This window comes from Solea solea, chromosome 11, assembly GCF_958295425.1.
Source record: "Solea solea chromosome 11, fSolSol10.1, whole genome shotgun sequence".
In the NCBI taxonomy this organism is placed as follows: Eukaryota; Metazoa; Chordata; class Actinopteri; order Pleuronectiformes; family Soleidae; genus Solea; species Solea solea.
The window spans coordinates 26,706,229-26,731,831 of NC_081144.1; the positions used below are offsets into that span (position 1 = coordinate 26,706,229).

Genomic DNA, 25,603 nt, shown 5'->3' on the forward strand with positions numbered 1-25,603 from the left:
TTAAACAAACCTGAACTGTCCATTTAATGCAGGTCAAAAAGTTGGTTCTTTTAACAAGCTAACAAACAAAGCTTATGTTAGAGGAGATCAACCTCCACTTTTTCCTCATCTGTTTCTGGTTTTGGAAACGTTTAAGAAAAAGACACTTTGGTACTTTCACTCTCATAACCCTCAGTGTGTCAGGAGCTACTATTACAAGCCAGAATTGGACACCGACTGCTGAGCCGTCAGCATGTGATTTGAAAATGTTCCGAGTCATTACTTTTCTCAGCGCTTTGCTCTCTCATCCTCTCCGTTTCATCACACGGTCGTTGTCCTCCTCTTCTTCTCTCACTCACCTCTCATCCAGCTCCCTCGGCCTCTCACCTTTAAAAAGGTCTCCACTCTTTTCTCACTTTCTGTCTCATTGGACAATTTCTCCTGCAGCTCTGCTCTCTGACAACACACCAGAGTTCACACTCACACTTTACGTCCGTTCAGTTTGAGAGACACTGACCAGAAATCAGATCTTTTATCTCGGATCTCAATTTTTATATTAAAGCAGAGAATATATGCCAATTTATCAGGTACACCTTCCAACATTAGCTAATCATGTGGCAGAAACTCAACCCATTAAGGCCATGGTACTCAAACTGTGGTGCGGGCTTCCTCTTACTGTTCTATTGTTTAGACCAGGGTATGTGATCAGAGTGCAGCTGAGGATTTTTTACTGGAGTGTGTAGAAAATTAAACAAGAGAAACAAATGAAACAAATGAAATTTTCATTTGAACAATTATAATGATTTTAAGTTATTACTGTGTGATATTTGTGCAGATCTGTGAGACTGCAGAATACGATGTGTAATTTGACACACATTTTTGACTTTAACTATGACTATGAGTATTAGGGCCCAGCTGAAGAGAATAAAGTCGTAATATTACAAGAAAAAAGTCATAATTTTATGAGAAAAAAAGTCAGAATTTTATGAGAATAAAGACGCAATATTAAAAAGTCATAATATGAGAATTATCAGCACACAGATGTACCATCATTTATTCTCGAAAGAGGTCCTAATACGATTTGAAAATTGCAATCGGCTGTATTTCCATTTCGTTTAAAATACAATTTTGATGAATTGTATTTTAATTGTTGTATTTTAATTGTTGAGCCCCTTGCCCCCTTGCACCCTCTGTGCCTAATAAAGTGGCCAATAATGGTAGATGCGAAGTTTCCATCTCTTATTTACAAAATTACAAAGAAAACCCACATTACTCCCTACAACATTTGTGGTTATTTGTCACTAACCCACGTTTCACAGCTTGTGCTTCCTGAGCCGTCAGTTAGTGCTTTTCATGTTTGCAGTGTCAGAGTTTTAGCTCGTGTTTAAAGTGTTTAAAAGAAAAAGAGACAACGCTGGCAACACATTTTTATTCTGTTTATCCCTGACTTTCCTTCACTCATCCTCCCTCTTCTCCACTGTGTGTGATAATGAGTTTTGTTATCAGCTTGTTGAGGTGATTGTGGCAGCAGCTGCGGTGATGTTGATGGCGGTGATGACATGCAACAGGTCATCACGACGCCTTGTTTCCCCTCCCACTTTGTTTACTCAGGTGACGCCGCAGACGCATCAGTATGCAAATGAGCACACAACGGCGTTATGTAAATTATATTCATGCATATTTAACAGATTCTCTAACTGACGGCGGTGCTGCAAGAAACTGTAATTATGACAAGTGTGAAGCTGTTGAACCGTAGAATGAGGATTATTGTTGATGGAGGAGAAACTGCTTATTGTTCATGTTGTTATTGTAAGAGGAAATGATCTATAATGTATGACACATGCTGTACATGAACATATATTAAATGGCCATAATTAATATTTTATATCAGCATTTCTTAAAAATATACAGTAAGTCTGTGGTTTTATACACTGTAAAAAATACATGGTCAAATGACTGGAATCAGAAATCATAAAATTAAGGTTATTCAAATAACTTGCATAATTCTTACATTTACAGAAATCTTCAATAAAAGGTTTTCAAAAATATAGTTATTTTAAAGTTTTCATCAAAATGATGACAATAAAACACATATAGTGATAATGCTTACTTATACAGAAAAATACTATTATTCTACAAGTTATTATTATCAACACCTACATTTAATGGAAAAGCCTAAGGATTTTGTAGAAAAAGACTCTGTTTTCCCCCCTAAATTATTATAATCAAACATCCTTATTTATGTAGAATACGAAATGTTTTGTTGTAAAAATACCACATCTTAATGTGCCAAATTTCTTTTTACCTCATGTGTGTTTCATATATGGTAATTTTAAATAGTATGTGCATATATTACATTTGCACATACACAGGGTTTGGTGTGTGTGTGTGTGTGTGTGTGTTAGGGAAGAACCAATAATGGTTTTCAATTCAAAACCACATTTTGACCCCGAAGCCTAATAATGCAATCAAATTGCTGCAAATTAGGGTTTACATGATACAATACATTATTATGTTTATTCAGATGTTCTCATTTGTTCTGTCAAAAAAACTCAACACAAATATTACCATGGTTACTCTTCAGTCATTACGCATTCACATATAAAAATAAAAATACATATGACACTTAGATGTGTACTTATACATCGGCCCGAGCTTGAGCCACAAAATGTGCGTCAACTTCTTTGTTTACCGTCTGCTACGCTTTCTCCTTTTAGTTTTTGTCCCAGAACATAAAGCAACTTGTGTTCTAGAGCCTAAAGTCTAGCCACCTGCAAGTATGTGATGTTGGAGAATCTCAGTTCTGATTGGTCAACGCAAATTCTACTAAAAATATTCTACTCAAATGTTGATTGACATGTCACATTGCACCATTCATACAATTCTTGTTTACTCACACCTAGTCATTGACTACTTGGCGCATTAAAAATCTGGTGTAAATGCGGCATTTCTGGGCACCGTCTCATGCTAGCTCACTTCCCAGGTGATACTTAGGCTAACTTGTAGTCTGTTCTCTAACTGGGCTTGTGTTTCATAAACATGTGTATTTTACACATCCATTCTCACGTTAGCTTAGTTAGCTTAGTCTTTACAGGAGATGGTTTGGCTGTTTTATGTTCTGAAACTGGGTTTTTGTGTTTCACTAACAAAACAGGGATCATTCACATGTATTCTCATGCTAGCTTACTTCACAGGTTAGCTAACTGTAGCTGCACCATCATGTCTGTGAATGTTCTCAGTCCTTAAGTCTAGACTGGACTTGCTTGAGTTAAGGACCAAGTCCAGATTATCAGATTTATCAAAGCAGGGCTCAGTTTATGTCAATCTCATAATTAGCCAAATTATCCCTCTCAGGTTATAATTTGCCCACTGTTCTTTAACTGGCCCCATTTTTAATGAGCCGAGCTGATGTCCGGCTTCTGAATCGTAGATAACGGCAGAAGCCGTGGTGATTGTGGTGGAAAATGTTTTCTCATCTGAAAAAAGGCTGTAGAAGAATTGAGCAAATTGAGCAAATTTATTTCCCCAAAAAGAAAATCTCCTGTGACTAATCTGTGGATCCCAAACCAATTTCTGTGAATGTCTGAGCTACAGCAAAGACATTTGTCTTTTAAATGGTGAATCAGTATCTGCTATAAATGAGAAGTTCATTAGAAGTGTATTAATTATAAATAATATACAGATGAAACAGCTTTGAAAAGAGTTTTTATCAGCGTCAGAGCTGAAGCAAGACGCAAAGAAGCGTGTTTCAAAATAGAAGCGGCTGGTGGAGTTCAGCCCTCAAAGTTCTGAAAAATAAAACTATGATAATAACAAATGAATCTTGACCTTTTTTAATTTCCCCAAACCTTCATATACTTTTTACTGCGTTTCTGTCTCACAATAAGAATCTCACACAAAGTCTACTCCCTGCTTTGGCGCTTAATGTTGTCAGTAGACATACATTTAAAGGTGTGAAGTCTGATATGAATGTAATTCTTGGCCTTAAATATACTGTGTATTTAAACCTGATCAACTCGTCTTTTTCCAATGCAGAATTTGTCATGTGTAGTTCTCATTGCTGTAACTCCGAGACCATTTGTGATGTCTAGAAAATTCCAAAACTCTGGAGTGGCGATCTGTCCACGGTGTGAACTGTCCTTTCCTTTTGGCCAGCATCGGCCTTTACCATGACGCCCCCTGGTGCTCAGGAGGAATAAACCCAGAAAATACAAATTAGTATGTGGCTCCTACACCAACATTTCCTGGAACTTTTCTTACCTTGAGCTTATTTTCTCTGGAGAAAAGAATTCCTCGTAATTTGTGTGGTTTTGCATTTACACCGCACCTCAAAGTTCCTACAGTTATTTGGACACACGTTTTCATGTCAAAGTTCTGCTGAACCTCCTCCTTTGCAAATACACTCAAAAGAGTCTGGACCTCGTTGTGCGTCTACAGGGAAATGAATAAGTTCTTCTTTCTTTGTCTTCTTTTAAAGGTCTTGTTTAAGCATCATGATAATCTGGCCACCCAGATTTATTTCGATTTTATGGCTGTAGAATTGTCATAATGGGTATGGTGCCTAATCAATAATCGGCGTCTAGAGGAATCAATACTCCAATCAAACACAACAATGCAGAATTGCACAAGAACCAGCAGTAGCACCTAAATTAGGAGCCAGAAAAGCTCATTGTGATGCATGTTTATGACCAACGCTGCAGGTTAACATGGTCTTGTAAATACTGGAAAGCTTTTATGACCTTGGAGACAAGAGAACAATCCTGTAACAAGCGGCTACAGTTTGTCAGAGACAGCGCCATGCCCGTTCAATTAAACGCTCACAAAGACAGGCAGGAATACTGCCACTCATTATACTGAGGCACATTTTACATTTAATTGTATAATAAAAACAGAGCCCACATCAGAGAGTCTTTAAATCACAGAGTGTCTGGAAACCACTCAGCGTGCCCAAACTGAGGCATCATTCAAAAGCACAACCTCTTAATCTTTCAGAACTCCATCATCTCTTAAAGGATGACCTTGTCGAGGTGAAGTGCTCGGCCCTCGTGGCGTGTCCTTTTATGAGAACGCCACACCATCAATCCTCCTGCTCCGGGCTCCTCTCAGCGTATTGTACGAAATGTGTTGATGCGACGCTCACACTTCACCCTTGAGAGGAACTATTGTGTCATGAATGCACAAGTTTAGATGACGTGGAGGAAGACGCTCGTCCCGGCATACAAACACCAGCGGGAAGTCGATGTGTTAAATGAAAAGTGTGGGCTTGTCAGTGCGTTAGTGTCATACTTACCGCACTTCGTCATGAAAACTATGATGAAAAATGTTCGTCAAAATGTGCCAGAAGCCCAAGAAAATGTCCTGTAACTAAGTGCCTTTGCCAATTTTCCTGGAATAACTCCCAATATCTGGCAGTAATACATGCAGCTACAATTTACTGCATGATAAAATTGTAGAATATAATGTAAAATAAAGATTATTTAAAAGGTTTTGCAGTATATCACATTATTTAAAATAACATTTGTTAAAGTTTTTGTCTCAATGTCCAAAAATAAATGGGGAAACTTATGTCCAGGCGTGTTTCCCAACTCTCTCCTCTCTGGCGACAAAGGCGCTGATTAGCCGGCTACGTTGGCCTTTGACGTGCAACTTCTCAGCTTTCAGAAACTGGAATTTTTACGATAGCACAAACCGTCGCATAATTACGGTAACGTAAAGTGCGCTTGTGCAAACATGTCGTCTGCGATACGCTCGGTGTTAAAGGGTTAACACGGGACGAACTGGGAAGAGAACCAATCAGAACTAATCTCTTTGTGAGGTACAGAGGTTAAGTTGATGTCATCACTGAGGAGGACGTGAATTTAGAGCACCTATCTTTATTTCTTCATGTTTTTTTGCAGCATTATTAGAGCGTCTCGGCATTATGTATTGCATTGTCTGACTTAGCGTTCGATTTTTAACATCTTGATGAGTGAAGTGGATCAATGAACCATCGTGTCTTTTTAAATCCTCTCCAGTTTTCTTATGAAGTTGATATTATCTAGTGATCATGTCGCTGTTTTTTCCCCACAGATTTGTTATTAAAGCCCTGCTGCCTGCAGAGTAATTACAGTGCGTGAATCAAAAAATTAGACCACGGATGTGTTGAGCAATAAGTAAAGAAAAAGCTGTCAGCTGCTGTCACACGTCCACAAATGTGTCTTTTTATTCTGACACTCTCCTATTCTTCAAAACTCTAATCATAATCATTTTAAATGTCGTACATATTCCCCCTGCTTGCTGTCTTTAACGTGCTCTTTTATAGCTCCTTTATTATTTCACTATGTAAAGCTGAACAAAAGTGACATTGTAGAAAACAGATTATAGATTTTTAAGAGTGAAAATAAATGGATAAATGTCAGTGGACGCCTTTATTTAACTGTGTTTTTCCTTCTTTCTCTCTTTTCCATGTGATTAAAAACAATGTGATGCAAAAACATCAAAAACAAATTTTTCCTCTTTTTTTAAGCATCCTAACTATTCATCAGACTGTGAGCTGCGTCTCTTCTCCTCTGCTCACACATCTGTAATCTTCACAGTGTCCCTGAGGGAAGATTTAAGATGTTTTTCTGAAAACTGCTAAATTATCTGCTGTAACGAGCCTTGTCTTCCAGAGCAACTATTGTTTTTATGGAAACATTATCATCTTTAAAATCCAGCACATTTTTTAAAATGAATCATGAGCTACATTTTTCAACAGCAGCAGAAACAAAGTCTTCACCTTTTACCAGTTAAGTACAAAATAGTTTACATTTCCAACAACTGTCTTTGTTACTCGTTACTATCAAAGAAAATCAGGAGAAGAAGAGTTGGTATTATGGTCTGTATTTATACAGAGCTTTTCTAGTCTTGATGAGCTGCATTCACATGCTGCAACATGGGCTTAAGTGTCTTTGCTCAAGGACACATAGATGAGCAGAGCCAGGAATTGAACCTGGTTGTCTTTCAACTGGAAAGTTGAAAGACAACTTGCCCTACCACTGAGCGACCATGGCTCATTCCTAACGCCTCACTTTTTGAATACATTTACTTCTAAAACTTAAGTACATTTTATATTAGAAAATGGCTTTTAAATACCAAAGTACAGTAAATGTCATAAACTTTAAGACTTTTTTAACTTCTATTATCATAGAAAAGTCACTTACACTTCTACCAAAGTAGTTTTTCTGGGAAAACAAACTATTCCTGAAGCATCTCTTTGCCTTTGTGGCACAGAGCATTATCCTGCTGAAAGAGGCCACAGACATCAGGGCAAAACTGTCTCCATGAAAGGGTGAAAATTATGGTCTGTAACAGGAACCATGGTTTCCCAGCAGAACATTGTCCAGACTGTTACAAGTTAGAGTAAAGTAAATGATATCACTGAACTATTAACAACAGGAGGTGTTTGTAAGATGTTGACTGTGATGCATTAAACATTTTTAATTTGTTTTTATAGTTTCACAATTCAGATCTCATTTAAAAACAACTTCAGCAGCATCTTTAATAATAATCTACAGATAATTATTACAGGAGAATATTTCACTCATTTCCCAAATGTTTCTTGTTTTTTTCTCTGCAATTAAAAGTTTTAGAAACACAATTCTTGAAAAGAACAGGTTTTCATGAACCTTTGACTTCCTGTTGCAGATCAATCGATTGACAGTTTATATTTATCTGCACCTGCACATGTGATCGTTCAGTCCATTGATTTGCTCTTGTTTGTTCTTTGCAAGGTCGTTCTCAGAACTCATTATCGACAACTGCAACTCAGAAACTGGGATTGTTTTCCATTAGAAAGCTGAACGCGCACTGTAAAAACTGACTTTAAAGGAAGGGAAAAAAAACTGGAAAAATAATCACACTTTTGGAAAATTTGTCTCAGATATTACAGCGAACAATAAGCTTTAATTACCAGTGACGAGCTACAACATGAAATCACAACCAAGGAACAAGATGCTAAAATGCTAAGATAATAAAATCTCTGGTGCCTAATTTATGAAAAATGTTTTGGTTTGAAACTGGGTTTTATTTTAAGCTTCTTTTATTTTCGGCAAAAATCGTAGAGTTAATGGATACATTCTGGAACTGTAAGTAGATTTTGGAATGATAGGAACTATAAGTAGATTTCAGAACTATAAGAAGAATTTGGAGCTATAAGTAAATTTTGGAAGTAAATAAATTGAAAAATAAACAGACATCTCATCTAAACTGTAGGAGGAGCTAGTGAACCCTAAAACGGCAGAAACAGGAAAACAATAGTTGTAAATTGTCAGCAATTTCCATCTATTGTTTTCCCGTTTCCTCCTCCTCATCATCAAAGCATGTCCTCCCGTAGTGAAACTACAGAAAGCGTGTCCATCCGTCATCTTGTCTTTATGTTAATTACACAAATGCAAACGTATGCACTTACACAAAGTTCTCTTTTCTCCTGTAGAGTTTATTGTAGAACCCTGAGTACTTTGGCTCATTCTCTCAATCCTCATAAAACTTTCAGATTAGCGCATCGATCCTCGTGATCTATAGGAGGGGGGTTTATTCAGCGGACCTGCACTGCAGCACCTGCCTCAGGCGCGTGTGTGTGTGTGTGTGTGTTTCTCTGCAGTTCAATGCAGATAAAATAGGGGAGGAAGAGTCGCTGCCTGAGAGGCAGAGAAAGAACAGAGCAGGAAGATGTTTAAAGGCTTTAGCAGAAAAACACGCCACATGAGGAAAGAACAGTTGAGACTTTTTACCATGCGATTAGTGGTGATTTCTCTAAGACAACAAGTGAAGCTCAGCTTACTCTAAAATGTCATCAAATAAGCTCTGTGTTCGTTGTCGTCGTCGTTCGTGTAACTCCAGAGGAGCTACACGGGGATAGCTACGTCGAGCAGCCAGTTTAGAGTGTCCTCCTCTTATTGGACCAGGCCTCCAGAGCCATGCGGGCGGCAAATATGGGGCACTCAAGTAATGATGTGAGGTACCGATTGCACAGCCCCACTTTGGCAGGCGTCTGAGGTGCTCGCTCCAGTCAGCTTCAGGAAGGGCTGAGTCCTTCCCCAGCCGGTCCTGAGGCGGTTGAGCCGGACCCATGCCTTCCGTGGGAGGGTATGTCGAGGTGGTGTTGGGGAAGGGGTGCCGATGAAGGAGTGCAGGATGGTAGTGGAGTCCTTCCATTCATCGCTCCAACTCATTTCCATCCAAGTGTCGGAGGCAGGGCCAGATCCTAACAGCTTGGCAGCTTCGAGATCCGCTGTGGTGTGTCTTGCGGGATTGGGATGATGTTATTTCTGTCTGGCTTAAGTGCCTTCTCCGCAACTTTAAGGATCTGGAAGTCGCGCCTTATGTTAGGTGGATGGATTCCGGATACCACAGGTAGTGCCTCAGTTGGGGTTGGCTTCAGGGTACCAGAGATGATGCGCATTGCATCGTTGAGGACGACATCAACTAATTTGGTGTGGACGCTGTGAGACCAGGCCGCAGCAGCATATTCGGCAGAAGAGTAAACAAGTGCAAGGACTGATGTGCGTAGCGTCGTAAGACTGGCTCCCCACTCTAGGCCACAGAGTTTCCTTATTAGGTTGACGCGCTTGGATGTTTTTTTAGCACTTTCTTTAGGTGGGGCCCGAATGTTAAGCTGCGGTCAAGTGTGACGCCCAGGTAGACAGGCACAGGGTCGAATCTCAGCTTCTTGCCCTCCATTCTCACCTCAAGCTCCTTTTTTGCAAGTCGAGTTGACAAGTGATAGATTGAACAGACAGTCTTTGACTCGCTTACTTTCAGGTGCCAAAGGCGGAAGTACCTGCAGAGAGTAGAGATATCTGCCTCCAGGATGGTTTCGATCTCCTCATAAGTTTTGGCTTGGGCCGCAATTGCACTGTCGTCTGTGTACAGGTACTTGTTTCCCAAGGTGGCGGGGTAGTCCGCGATATAGATATTGAAGAGGACGGACCCCTGCGGGAGGCCGTTTCGGAGCTGTCAGTTTCTGCTTCGCTCCCCGCTTGAGGTGGTAACATAGAAGGATCGGTTCTGGAGCATAAGCATCATGAACTTCACAAGCTGTACATCAGGGATCATTTGCAGCAACTTCAGATAGAGGCCACGGTGCCACACGGTGTCGTAAGCGGCTGTTAGGTCAATGTACACAACTCCAACTTTTTCTTTCTTCTGGAAAGCACCTTCTATGTCATGCACAAGGCGGATTATTTGGTCTACTGTAGACCTTCCTTTGCGGAAGCCTGCCTGGGCTTGTGGGAGATGACTTTCCACAATGTCATTGATTCGCGCCAGGATTGCTCTCTCCATCAGCTTGTATGGTATACAGAGCAGTGAAATTGGCCTGTAGCTCTTTGGGTCTTTGGCCGGTTTCTTGGGTTTGAGGATAGCAACCACTTGCGCCTTATGCCAGATAGCTGGGAGGGTCAGGGTTGACAGACAGTTTGAGAGGAACAAGCGCAGCCAGTTAAGGGCGTTGATCCCCAGGTGTTTGACAAACTCTGTATGGACCAGGTCTATTCCAGGAGCTTTGCCGTTTTTCAGACACAAGATGGCATCCATAAGTTGTTCTAGGGTCACTGGTACAGAGAGGCCAGATGAGGCGGGTTGTGATGCAGTGGCTTCTCTTATTCCCCTGTTAACCTCGTAGGTGTGGCGCTTGGAGTCGATGTTCTTGTCTCTACATTTCCCGTTTTCCACAAGCACAGACGCAATGGAGTTTGCAGTAACAAGACATGGCTTGGGTTTGCTGCTTTGTCCAGAGAGGTGGTTAATCGTACTCCACGCCTTCCTGCTTGAGTGGGTGAAGTCAATTGATGTGACGGTTTCCTCCCAGCGAGCTTGTCTCTTTTCTCCGAGCATCTGCATGAGGTGGTCGCTTTTGGAAGGTTTTTCCTCAATGCCAGCGGCGTTATAGGCTTGGAAAGCTGCCTCGCACTCACTGTCCCAGCAGGGGATATAGCTTTTACGTCTGCCTCGGGGCATGGAGGCCTTGGTGGCTGAATTTAGCATGGAAGTGAAGGCCTTGTACGTCACTGAGGCTGCTTGAAAGGGGTCCGGGAGCTCAGGGGAAAACGACTCGGCGAGGGAGGTAAATTTACTCCAATCTGCTTTACGGAAATTCCACCTTTTTTTCCCAAGGCTGTTGATCGTCATCCCTACTTCGGTACTGATGATAATTGGGCAGTGTCCAGACCGGGGAAATTTATCGAGTACAGATCTTTTACATGAACTCGCCAATGAGTTTGAGACAAAGCATAGATCTGGGTTAGTCCAGGTCTTGTGACGGCCAGAGAAAAAGGACTTGCCGTCATTGGGGTCAAAGAGCAGATAGAGCCGGATGCTTCTGCCCATTGGGCAATCATCTCCCCATTAGCATTGGAGTCTGGGTAGCCCCATAGGGTGTTTCTGCTATTGAAACACCCTATGGTGTTTTCAATAGCACCATAGGGTGCTAAATGTAAACATAGCTCTGTGTTATGTTTACATTTCAATACTAAATGCTAGAAATGCACTAGAACACAATTACGTGTCACTGGTTTGTTCAGAATCAGCTGTCGGATCGCCTTACGTGATTTCCAGTAGCAGCCTCCGCGTTAAAACCACGTGAGGCTCAGCTTCAACTCTTCTCCATGTGACGACACAGAAGAGGTTTTTATTTTCACTGCGGTAAAAAAGCTTGGCGCTGATTCAACGGACAGATGTGTCAAAAACAACGTCACTTCCACGGAAGTTCAGCTTCTCTGGGAGTCAATGGAGCAGTGGGCGGGGCTTCTGTTTGATGATTACATTACATGCCATTTAGCAGACATTTTTTATCTAAAGCAACTTACAATGGAATTGAGTACAATCAGCCAGGGGTGGTCTAAGGGTCTAAGCCACTGAGCCACTCCACCCCCTAGAAATTGGATTTGAGAATGTTAGATTGGAGGAACTGTCTGAAAGGCGGAGCCAGTTTTTTGACAGAGTTGCAGACACAGTTTATAGTTTAGTAGTAGTTTAGCGGTTGTTAGTGGTTGTTAGGGGCGGGAAAATTTTTCGACAAAACGACCGACAATCGACACATGCTCACCTCGACAAAGAAAATAGAGTTGAAATGTCAGGAGTGGGGCCTGTGGGATTTTCATGTGTATTTGTGAATTGCATTTAGTTTTTCAAGTTATTACATTGTCTATTCAAACATCATAACGTGCGCTACACAAATGAAGACGGCGTCTCACCCAGTCAAGATCCTGCACACTGGTGGACACTAAACAAGCGCAGGTTCAAAAACATGAGCCGTCTGGCGAAAGCCTACCTCTGCACCCCTGCCACATCCGTGCCAGCAGAGGGAGTTTTCTCTGCCGTGTTATTAATAGTGAATAGACTCCGCTCTCGTCTTCTTCCCAAACACGTGGACAAAAAATCGGATGAATTGCAGGCGGGTCGCGGTTGAAATAAATAAACAAATAAATAAATAATACATAGATTAATATTCTAACATTCTCAAAACATTCTTTTTCATAAGGAAGGAATGAGTTGACCTACATGATCTGTGTGTGTATTAACTGTTGAAAAAAACATTGCTTTGGGTGGATTATTGATATTTAGCCTTAAATGAAGTCGTACAGTGTAGAATATTGTCCACCCTCTGCACTGCTGCTGTTGCTGCTGTAAAAAAAAAAATTTGACACGTGGGCCTCGACATTCGACTTTCAATATACTGTGTCGTTCCCATCCTTACTGGTAGTAGCTTTGATGGTAATTTATGGGTTAATTTATCCGGGGCAAGGAACGAGCAAGGAACCATCTGTATGGCACTCTTATAATCTATACTTATATCCTCCGGTAGTAATTTAATATGTTTCCAGTGCCTATTTTTGTTATCTGTCTGAATGTGTGAGCGTATGCTGATGATATCATTCTGTTTCCTGAACAATATCTGTCCATTTCTACCAAGTGATGGAAATATGGTGAAGAGAGGGGGTAACTGTATCCTGTGTGTGTGTGTGTGTGTGTGTGTGTGTGTGTGATTTTGTGAAGTGGGGAAACAGGAGCAGGAAGATTGATTCTGAGCTTTAAATAAACACACTCTCCTCTCGTCCAGCTGAGTCTTGCAGGCAGACATCAGCCCTACATGTCACTCACTCAGCTCACCTGGCCTCACACATGCACGTGCACACACACACACACACGCAGTTTGCACTGTGTCAGAGCGGCTGAATTAATAAAATGCTGACAAATGTTGCTGTTCTCTCTGCTCAAAGTGACTCATTTGTTCTACTTAGTGTTAAAGCAGCAGTGGAATAAAAAAACCTGCTGAGTTTCTGTGTCCTCGCTCTCCGTCTCTGGCTCTGTCTCCTGGTTGGTTTCTGCCTGACAGACTCTGTGAGAGACAGTGTGAGCACACGCACACGTGTGTGTGTGTGTGTGTGTGTGTGTGTGAGAGAGAGGGAGAGAGAGAGAAAACACACTTGCACCACTTTTCTTCACCCACACAGAAACCCTCCCCCCACTTCAATTTGATATTGATGAGGTGGAACTAATATTTCTGGAGTATTTTCAAGACCGGGATTTATTATGAGATGGAAAAATGATCTCCTGTAGAGGTCAAGAGAGTCACACACACACACACACACACACACACACACAAAACATGTATTCACCTTAAAATTGTGTTATTTACGTTATGGGGACTTGAATTTTGTCCTCATAAAGAAATGTAGGTCCCAACAATATAAGGAATACCAGGTGAACACACGCACATTTGTACAGCGCTTGTTGTAGTGAGAACACTCAGATTTAATGCATTTCTCAGCCCCATTACCTTAACCTTAAACACCTGATGACACTGAAAAACTCAATCTAAAATGTTGCATGGAATATTTACTGAATGCAACATTAGGAACATAACCTGACAGATGTTCTTTTCAACTGATTTCATATTTGTGAACATTCCCTAGTCCCCTTGCCCCTAACTGGTGTCTAATCTTAACCTAAACCCAATTCCAACTCCAGCCCCAAAACCACATCTGAACCCTGAAAAACCCTTTAAATATTGTGAGGACCAGCCAAAATGTCCTCATTTTCCTGTATGGTTTATATGATTATTGGTCCTCACAAAGCCACAAATACAAGAGCACAGACAGACACACACACACACACACACAGACACGCTGGTTTTGCATTACTTGTGTGGACACTCATGTGTGGACATAATGCATTCCCAGCCCCTTACTCTAACCTTAACCATCAGCACTAAATGCTGAACCCTAAAACCAGGTCTTAATCCTCCAACAGCCTGCTAAAGCAGTGTGGACAAGCCTCATGGACATGTCCTCACAAAGACAGGTTTGTTTGACAACTGGTCCACACAGCCCTGTTTGAGACACTCGTGGTGCAAACACTGACAATTTCACCTTGAAACCAAGTCTTGACCCATAATCAGGCCGTTAAAGTCCTTCAAATGTCCTCACAAAAAAAACACACCGGACTTATGTACTCAAAGCCCCTTACCTTAACCATCACAACTAAGTGCCTAACTTTTGCCCTTAACCTAACCCTAAAACCAGGTCTTAACCCTGAAAAAGCCATTTAAAATTGAGGGGCCCAGACAGAATGTCTCAAAAGATCAAAATGTCCCCACAAAGATAGTATTTGACATTACATTTTTGGACCTCACAAAGATGTGAACACACACACACACACACAGACACAGGCAGAATTTCATGCCTGTTTAAAAGCTCGTCTCACTCTCGTCCTCGTCTCTACATTTGCATGTTATCTGCTCTTTTTCATTTTCCACAGCTCAACAGCTGATCTGCTGCCGTCAGTTGTATCTGTGAGGAAGTTTCTCTGCTGCCGGCTGTGACTCACTGATTACCACCTCGCCTTTCTTCCTAAACTCTGTACTTCTGCACCGTCCTCCCTATTTTCTTCTTCTTTTTTTTGACAGAAGATCACATTCACGTAAAGTGTCTTCGTCCTCCGCTCGTGCTCCTGTCTTTATTGCTGACTAATGCTGTCTTTATATGCCAAGCAATTTCCAAAGGATTTCATGGTCACAGATGAATTTCCCCCGAGCAGCAAACAAATTTAAAAATAAAAAGTATGAAAGTTTGGCTGCAGATGTGGCAGCAGTCCAAATGTGTCCTGTGCATATGAATGTCCTCATAATACGACAATATAAACAAGACAACACTCACACGAGGTCAATCCCAATAAACTGCACATAAAAAATGTTTTATATAAAGAACACGATAAAAGCAAACAGTTGTTTTATAACTTAACTGTGAAACTAGAACTTCAACCATTTAAACGCCCATTTATTCTCCATTTTCTGTCTGTTTTACGTCTGTCTGTCTCAAACGTTAGCTCCGTCTCTACCCTACATGTCTCCATACACGTCCTTTGCTTTGGTATGGATGTTACACAATAACTCCTCTAGAGGGCAGTGCCAAGTTGCAGGCACCAGCTAACATGATGACCAGTTTATTTATATTCAGTGGATTTAGTGCCAGTGGAATGTAAAGACGACTTAATATAATGCTGTGTTCACAAATTTCAATTGTGCCAATCGTGTCTGTTGCACAAATCGCCTTGGATGCTTGCGTTGAAATTTGACACGATAATCGTTAGTTGCAGCTCTGGTGGATACTCGGAGCTGTACGACACGTCTGTGACACGTCTGCAGAGAGGAAACCGGCGTCTTGTGGTGGTTTCACAACAACACAACAATGCATCGCGACTTTCATCGTTAAACGTCGGTTTCTCCACAACAGAGAGTGCAACAATGCTTTGGTTGATGGTGAAAAGAAACGCCTGTTACTTCTCATTAAGATACGGTGATAGACGCGATTGGCAAGATAGCAATGCGACAAATCGCATTCGGTGTGAACATTAATGGGGAATATTACTTGATGGTGTTGCCGATGAGGGAGATGATGAGCTGCATTTTCTTTTTACTTTTAGAGATTAGATTAGAGATTAGAATCACTTTATTGTCACTGAATAAGTGCAGTACTCATACAACGAAATTAAATGAGACATCTAAATAGTTTTAAAACCTTGCTTCACCACATTCAGCCCTCTAATAAAACCACATCACGCCCAGCGAGTGAAGCCGAACACCTGGCAGTCACCGTCCATTTCCTGGCTGCAGGGATAAGCCAACAAGTGCTGGCAGCCACTTTTAAATGCCCGTCTCGGTCGTTTTCCCGACTCTTTTCTGTCCCTGCGATTTCTGGTGGTTTTGCTTCGTTGCGTCCATCGTAAGCTGTCTGTCCTGTGACGTGTGCGATGACAGACGAAATGAACGCAAAGTGCGGCCGACAAGGCTTCCTGTGTCCGCCCACCCCTGCTCTGCTGCTGTATACACACAAACGCTCCCTCTGTCAGGTCTGATAACTAGTAATCACTTGCTTATTATGATGAATTCTACCTTCAATCAGATTGTCTGAGCACGTCCCCTTTTTTGTTGATGCTTTTATTAAAAATACATTTGCACTGTTTCCTCTCCACTGTCAGGAATCTGGATTAAACCGAGCCGAACGTCCAGGATGAGGGAGAAGCGAGCCGACTTTGTGGCCGGATGTCTGGGAGGAAGAGTCATCGCTGCCGGTGGTTTAGGTCAGAGAAATCTTCATTTCCTTCTTCTTTATTCTCAGTTTGTTCTTTTCACTCAGGTAAAGAGAGAATTGTGCTTTTTACCTCGGGAAGAAACAAAAAAACAATCAGCTTTATTTTTAGTGAAAGTGTCACGGAAACCTTTTGTCTGTTGATCAATAACACACACACACACACACACACACACACACAATCAGACCTGAAGCTAAATAACTTCCCAACCATGTTACTACTCACAATTCTACAACAGTGTCAAAGATGTTTCATAGATCACATGAAGCCCTGCAGCATTTTCTGTTGATGTCTAAAGAAATATTAGTTCATGGAGAGGTCATGTCTCTCATTGAGGAGAAAAATCTCGTATTTAAACAGAGCATCATGAAACTGCCTACTTTCAAGGTCCTACATCCATAATGCTGCCATGTGGTTGATGATAATAAACTGGAAGTAAAAGTAAAGTGTCAGATCTCTCCTCTGAATATTCTCTCAGTGCTTACTTCACTCCCCAAAAATCTCCATTTCTATTTGAAACTTTATCTTGGAAAACCTATTTTCTCCCATTTTTCTGACTTTGCAAACCTTCCTGCAAAGTCAAAACAGACATTATGCTAATGCCTGCGCAGACTGAGTAACCTTAATGAAAAATAAATTGATAAATTGTGCTTTTAAACCCGGTATGCAGAATGGAAAACAGCCAATTTTCCTACTGCACTGCTCAGGGATTAAAAAGTCGACTACTAAATGTAAATATTGGAAATGACCGTAAAGGGGAGCTTTTAAATTATGGGGTTTTTTTTAATAAAAAAAATGAGGTTGTATGAGGCACTGACACACAGTCTGGACATGCCCCCGGCACCTGATCTGGTCTGTCAGCGGGAAAAACTGATTTTAGACTCTTAAAAAAAACTTACGACATAAATAAAATACATCTCCGCCTTCATGAGACTGTGATATCCTCAGAATATGTTGCTTTATATCATCATAATCACCTTTTCTGTCTGGAAACTGACGTTTGAAAAACTACATGTTCTCCTGCACCAAACTCCACACAGAAAATCAGCTTTTTTATCTAACGTAAACATAGGAGCTGCTGGTCTACTGCTGCCCTGTTTGATACGTTTGCTTCACCTGGATAAATCTGAAGAAATGATTTCAAACACTGAAGTGACAAAAGGACACATCTGAACTTATTTATGGATCAACAACTCCTGTGTGCCTTTATTTAAAATGGCTATTTTTTTCAATGGACAAAAAGTCTGTCTAATGACAAAATAAAGTGTAAAACATATTCACAGACTTTATAAAGTAAGCTTTTTCTCAAGTAGGTAAAATCTGCTTTAAATGAGAAGATCCTGAAAACATCTATGAATGAAAAACATTCTCTCCTCAGTTCAGACGTCACTGCTCATCACACACACACACACACACACACACACACACACACACAGCCAAATTAATTGTCCATTACCGTTCAATTTTCTCCTTGACTGAGCTGCGTTTGTTAATGAAATATGCAGCGGTGTGAAGAGGCTGAGCAGTGCCACAGTTTAATCCCAGGTCAGCCTACTTTGACGACATGCTTGTTAAGCAGATATTGAGTGACTTTACTGTGCGTTTTCATGCATCAGCAAGAACACACACACACTTTATACAGTACCAAACACACAAACAACAGGTGGTGTTAACTTCACGTTCCATAATGAAAATCTCACCACAATCACAGCTGTTGAGCACAGCTCATGCTGAACACAATTAATTTGCTGCAACACCTTTCGTGAAACTATCATCAACACACCATTACTGAGCGACTGGAGAACACTACGTGACATTTTCTCTGAAGATCCGTCTACTGTTCGTCTCCAGAGAAAGTCCAAGTCTCGAGTCTCTGTTTGAAATAAGAATTCTTTAATTCCATTTAGTCCGTCCCTCGCACTGCACTGTGAAATCATATGTATTCAAAGAATGTACTGGAGTTCTATCATCCACACAGTGCAGGATTCTAATGGATCATTTAAAAAGTCTACTTTAATGCAATGCACACATTTGATTAGATTAGATTCCTTTTAATGTCACTGTACACGCACCACGAAATAATAAAAAAACACTTCATACAGACAGAAGATAAGCGGACAAACATTTTAGTACAATGCAAAGAGTGTTTGTCGGCAGTGAAGGTGTCGACGTCGAACCTGAGGACACATCTAAAGCTACGTAGCCTACTGGCCTACAGCTGTAACTGCAAGCACTCACATACAGTAACGTGGGGAAGAAGTGCCAACCTTCCGTGTGTCTTTTCATGTTAAATCAATGACAAAGTCAGCTTTAGTTTCATATCATTTCTGAGGCAACAACAGTGTACAATGAAGTCAGATGTAGCCTAACCATTCCAAATATGACCTCGAAGCGCCACCTTGTGGTACAATCTTTATCAGTTTATCTGAGATTTTGAAAAGGTTAGACCAGGTGAGACTCATACACATAAAAGAACATTGACTTTTGAACAGTTTCATCTTTATAATGTTGGTCTATTTTAAAGAACATTAATGCCATCACTTGTCATATGATGCATCTAAATTGTGCACATTTGTCATCAGGTCATCTACATGCTGTACACATTTATTTCTCTTCATATAACCAAAATCAGTCAACATAGACAATCACAACAAAAGAATTAAACAAAAAGAAATCTAAATAAAATAAATGACTGTAAATACTACACATCTCTTCACCTAGCTGGATCTGGCCAGAGAATTTCATCAACATCACAGGCAATATTCTCATTGGCAAGACAACGTGGGTAGAACCGTCTTGAATGACGGATCCATCCTAGCACAGCTGCGGTGTCGATTTGGTCACAAGCCTCTTCCATGGCCTGAATGAGGGGCACCTGAGCCTGGGGCCGGAGATCATGAACCTTCCACCGCCATGCCGAGAAAAACTCTTGGATGGGGTTTAGAAATGGAGAATATGGTGGAAGGTACAGTACTGTAAACTGTGGATGGTGGAATGACACATTGTCCCACATAGCAATGTGTTGCATCTGGTGCATTTGGTTAATTGCTGTGACGAGGTTCCAAACATGTGAGGATGTGGTCTGTGTTGTAAGGGCCCATATTGGCATGACGGTGGAGGACCCCATTCTGTGAAATGGCAGCACAAAGGGTGATGTTACCCCCACGTTGCCCTGGGACATTAATTATAGCCCTGTGGCCAATGATATTTCTGCCTCTCCTTCTTGCTTTACTGAGGTTGAACCCTGCCTCATCTATGTACATGAATTCATGCGGCATTTCCTCAGCATCCATCTGTAAAACTCTCTGAAATACAGTGAAAGACAAGATTGTGTAGTTCAGAATAGGTCTAGTATACAGTAAATGTACATGTAAAAACGATTACATGTGCAGTATGTAACATCACAATGCTAAAGTGAACAATACTCATGCCGCAGCTGTTTGGTCCTCTCTGAATTCCGTTCAAAAGGCGCTCGATAAAGTTGTTTCATTTGAACTTGATGTCTCTTCAGGATGCGTGCTTGTGTTGTCAAAGAGACCTGATGCACATTACTGAAAATGGCTTTGTCACCAATAATGTTGGCTTGAAGTTCTCTGAGCCTGATGGCATTATTGGCCAAAACCATGTTTATGATCTCCCTCTCTTGTTCTGGTGTGAATATGGGCCCCCTTCCTCCTTGTCCTTCTCGGCCCTCAATCCTATATAGAAAAAAAAAGTGGTTAGGGTTAGGGTTAGTGCTGATATGGTGCATATAACACAGTAAGCATCTGATTACTGTAACTGTTGACAGATTTTTTTTTACCTGTTTTCTTGTCGGAATGTCCTTATGACAGATGCCACTGTAAATCTGGAAAGATTTGGCTGAACTCTTTGTCCAGCCTCCCTCAGCGTCAATCCATGGTTGATGACATGATCAACTCGTGTTGCACAAATTTCATTGGACAAATTTGTCTTTGAGGATGTTCTCCTCCTGTTTCTACCTCTACCTCTACCTCCTGCTCGTCCTCCACAGATTCCCCCTCTCACCCTCACTCTTCTTCCTCTGACTTCTTCCATTTTGGTTGAAAGCAGGTGAACTCACCTGTTTTGAGTGTGTCTGCAATAAAGCAATCATGTGTTTACACACCTGATATGTTTTTAATCAACTGGTTCATGTGTGTGGTGATTTGTCAGTCAGTGCAAGGAAGAGACATCATGATATACTTCTGTATCTAATGCATACAAGTGTGTTTAGTGTTTGAAATCACTGTGTGTATTGTTCTGCAAAAAGTGTGAGGCTGACTTTGTGTTTATAGTGGATAAAATCTGCTCCAACGTTTTGCTCCTTGAATGTAAGGTGTTTTGTTTTTAGTGTTTATGCAACGATAAAAAACTGTAATGGAACAAACACATTTTTTATTATTTATTTACATTCCATCATGTTTTGTTATTTGTGTAAAAACAAATATGTGGTTAATTCCAAAATAATGATCTATAGTTTTAATCCACTTTAAAATTAAGAAAAGTAATCAAATGTAATGAGTTATATTACTTTGAGAAAGTAATTGAAATAGTTACACTACTATTACATTTTCAACAGGGTAACTTATCATTGTAACCAACTACATTTCCAAATTAATCTTCCCAACACTGCTCATCGTTCATTTAAAAGAGCCGTTCAGAAGATTCAGTTTGTTTGTGAACGTCACAGCTCTAGTTGTTATTTATTTATCAACCAATCTTCTGCATCTTAAAACGTCCCTCTCGCCTTTAAACACTTGTGAAATGATGACCTAATAATGATGTTACATCGTCTGGCCAAAACAACAAAGATCAGTCTCACTTCAAAAATCTCAATATTTCCTCACCTACTGCTAATTATTTTGTGGACACGAAAGTTGTGTGTTGCATCCCTCAGGCTGTCCCAGAACCTCTCTTTTAGAACCCCTGATCTTTTTTTTAATATGATTTAACAGGAGCCTGGTGTTACCATCGTTTAACGATGAAAGGCGGCTCGTACAGGAAAACAATTATATGAGTAATTCAAATTATACAAATTGATCCCAATGAGAATAAAGCAGAATGCATCACATCACAATCTCGCCTTGAGATTACTTTCACGTTGTCATCCGCATTGTCATTACCTCAATAACATAAGAGGTAACATAAGTTGGATCACAATTCCATAATCTTGGTCGATTCTTGCAGGGGTCGTCACCATTAGATCAGTCCGTTTCGAGGCCTTTCGTAACAATAGGAGATGAGATGACTTGGGCAGTCAACCTAAGCCAAATAATAAGACCAGGGGCAGTAAGCCACTTGCTCCTAGGACTGAAACAGGGTTTCCCCCTTCACAGCCCCAACAGATACAAGCTAGGGTGTCATCCCCTTAGGGAGCCTGGCCGACCAAGAATCAGCACTCTCAGCCTACCCTATGGTCTAAGGTAGACTAATGCTTTTAAATTGCTGAAATCCCCAAAGAATTTAGATTGTTTGTTAAAACAATCCCCATGGTAGCTTTTATTCGCTTTAGCAGCGTCTCTGTGTCCAGACTGTGTGTGTGAGTGTGTGTGTTTGATAAAAGACAATCAGGTGACAAAACAAGGATTGAATTAGATTCCAGTGCAGTGGACGTGTGTGTGTGTGTGTGTGTGTGTGTGTTGTCACAGTAGGGGGGTCAGTGAGGGAGAAGAGAGGCAGTTATTTTCTCCTCTTTGTGAGTAACAGCTGTGACTCTTTCAGTCTCATGCACAAGCTATTTTTGGGCGCATGACTCAGAGATGTTTATGGCACATTTCAAACCTTCTGCCTTCTGAGTAAAAGAAAAGAAAAGAGACATGTCCAGTCCGATGTAATGTCACTGACAAGAAATACAATGCAATATAACCTTATTCTTTTTCTTCTACAATGTCCGCCAGGCTATACCAAAAGATAGAAAACAAATGTTTTATCAATGTTATAAAAACTAATATTTCTACTCATATTTGTGGTACATACTGTTTATTGTTACAAGGTGGCAGTAGCAGCAAGTATTGTAGTTTGAGTTTGCAGAAGTGATGAATGAATAGATTTCTTGAATGCATCTCGTAGGCGGCTGCCGTTAGCTCAACACATGGTGAACCCTGCATTATTTTTACTGTCTCTAATGCGCTGAAGTTTAGAATATTTAATTATTTGACAAATAATACCATTAAATATGTTATATTTTGCTTGAAATACCCGTCCCTGTGCCTGTACATCATCACATGTGGCAGTTTGTTCCCATTCAGGGCAGCCAGTAAGACTTAGGTGTGCCTCAAGGCTCATGTTTAGGCCCATTGTTGTTTTTCCGATTTTAATAACTTCCACAAATTTGTCATGATATATCAGTTATATGCAGATGACTCCTGATCCTTATCAGATGTTTCTCAAAATCCATGCAGTTCAAGAATTATTTTCTTTTAACAGACTTCTGTTAAATAAGTCTCACATTTTATTTTGTCCCTGACCAGGCTCTTTAACTTCAGTAAATCGTTGCTCTGTTTATTTACCAGTCGTCAAAGTGGATGAACTTAAAGAGGCCATAGCATGGTCCTATCTCACTTCTATGTGAGATATGGAGGTGTACTTATAAACAGGAAGTCATTTTTATGGTCAAAAACCTCCAAGTCGCAGCAAACAAGCCGATGTAAATGTCTCATCACTGACGCTCTCGTCAGCCGTGCTGTTTCAGACCAAAACAACACCCACAGAACACGGACTGTCTTGTGATTGGCCAGTTACCTGGAAGTGATGTCGTTGGCACGTCAGCTCTCAGAACTGCAGCTCCCCCTCTGGAAAGGCAGGTGCACCGCCAGCAATGATCAAAACATTGAGTAATGTATTTTGTGTGCAGGTTTTAGCTATTTTGTGGGCACAATTGTATTTTTTTTTAACATTTCATGTCCGGCGCTCCGTACAACCGATACGTTCAGCAGCTACAACGAGAGTAGTTCTTCTTCTTCTACGGTTGAAAGTATGTCACAGGATGTGCCCGGACTCTAGTGCCCGGACTAGGAGGCGCTGCTGTTTACAGGAGTAGTGTAATTCGCCAGTAACGTAATTAGTCACTGGAAGTGCCGTTCCGCTTCGTAGAGCTCAGGAAAACAATCAAACCCTGAGCTCTCAGCAGTGGCTGAACTGATTGTTATGGACTTTTAGGGCTTCATAGACGAGGTAATAATAGCAGATACACACAGAAACGTTAATTGGCACTTCCGGGCTATGGCCTCTTTAAATATCTGACTCCACTCCTTTAAGGAGTAAAGGATATTGATTCAATTATTAAGAAAATAAACTTAAGTAATTTAAGAATAATTTATCACTCTATCAACTGCTTTGCATTGCAAAGCCATAAAATAAATAAATAATTCATTTTTTAACAACCTTTGTAGATTTATGTTGAGGTGTCTTTATCATAGTCAGCATCAAGAAGACATCAGCTGGGATTGGCGTCCCTCATGTGGAAGATAAAGCAGTAGATGATGAATGAATGAATGTTTTTCCCTCCAAACTCCATTTTCATCCTCGAGTAGTTTGACAGCTGGTTTTTCTTTGATCCTTAAATCCACAAAGTAATTGGTTGACATGCATGACGGGTCCTGAAGCTTCTGTGTGACTATCTACTGCTATATAGGACGACCTCTGATCTTAGTGACTCACCAAACACCTGAGCTCACAGTTACTGACCATGCTGCGTTGAATTATGATGATGATGGTGATGATGGTGAAGGATTGAGGCACTTGTGTATTTTATTCCTGTCAAACAAAGACCATCAGCTCACATCAAACACCAGGTGTGTTGTGGCTTCAGTTTGACCTGAAGTGTTGTTTTCTTCTCGCACCGTCTGATGTGCAGCAGCAGCAGGTCAGAGTGAGGTGAACAGGAAAGACGGCAAAAATGAAGCGCGTGGAGACACACAGCTGAGGATGAAAGATGGGAAACAGTGGGAAAGAAGCAGCTGCCTCCTCAGATAAGTTTGTGTCAACAAAGTAAATCCACAAAAATTGAAGGATTTTCAAATAAGAAGGTCACAAAATATCACTTTTACTGGAGGCAGCAGTGGATCAACAACTCCTGCGTGCTGTGAAGTAAAATTGCTGATTTTTTCCCCATGGACTTTGGATCACAGATAAGGTTTAGTTTAAAGTTGGAACAGGACCAAATATCTTTGATTTAATTATGTCAGGGTTAATAATGTGGTATTTGATCAAACTTCTCCTCGAGCTTTGCTGCGATCATCTTCAAACTTGGTGAGGTCACTGTGGACAAGATAAAGATGTTCTTAATGTCACGTGTATGTGTGAGCAGCAAAGATCCAGAAAATTCTGATTTTTAGGAACAAAGATTTTATAATTTGAGATGCAATGTCCGATCTGAACCAAACTGGCTATGATTGATTATAGTCCTGGGCTGAAGACGACGATGTGAAAAAGATTATATTTGTATTTTATATTTTGAAAACAGCGCCTTCTGGTGGTGACGGAAAACAACAACATTTCCAGTTTCTTTACATTTATGTGCGTAACTTGTACAGGGATTATCCTAGTCCACTCAAAATGGGTGAAATCCCTAAAATCACATGGTAGATTATTTGTGTTGAATATCATTGTGTAATGTAAAACTGTGTTGCCATGGCAACGGTGCAGACAACACACACAAAACTGAAGTGATCCGGAAGTGTACAGTTACTTTGCCAATAATTGACCGATCTGCACAAAACTTCATACGTGAGACAGCGGACCCGCTCTGTCGCGGTTGCTCTACACCAGTGGTTCCCAACCTTTTTTCCTTGAAGCCCCCCTTGCCTGTGTCCAGGACAAACCACGTGTTGGTGATAAATAGCTTAATAAATTCAAAGGTGATAAATAGCTTAAAAAAGTATAGTTTTTTTTGGGTGATACTGACTTCTAATTATCCAGCAGAGTGTCTGATAGGGATGCACAAATTATATAAACCTCACAAACTCAGAGCAGTTAAAGTTCTGCGCCCCCCCCAAGGGGGGCTCGGACCCCAGGT

At 40.8% G+C, this 25,603-nt stretch overlaps 1 protein-coding gene across 1 annotated transcript in view; it reads left to right on the forward strand.

Annotated features, from left to right (window-relative positions):
- LOC131468889 (kelch domain-containing protein 8B-like) overlaps positions 1 to 25,603 on the forward strand; it is a 109,582-nt gene that overhangs the window by 78,802 nt on the left and 5,177 nt on the right. The window contains exon 4 of the mRNA XM_058643576.1: positions 16,477 to 16,578. Within this exon, the coding sequence (XP_058499559.1) occupies positions 16,477 to 16,578 (102 nt within the window). The remainder of the gene's footprint in view (positions 1 to 16,476; positions 16,579 to 25,603) is intronic.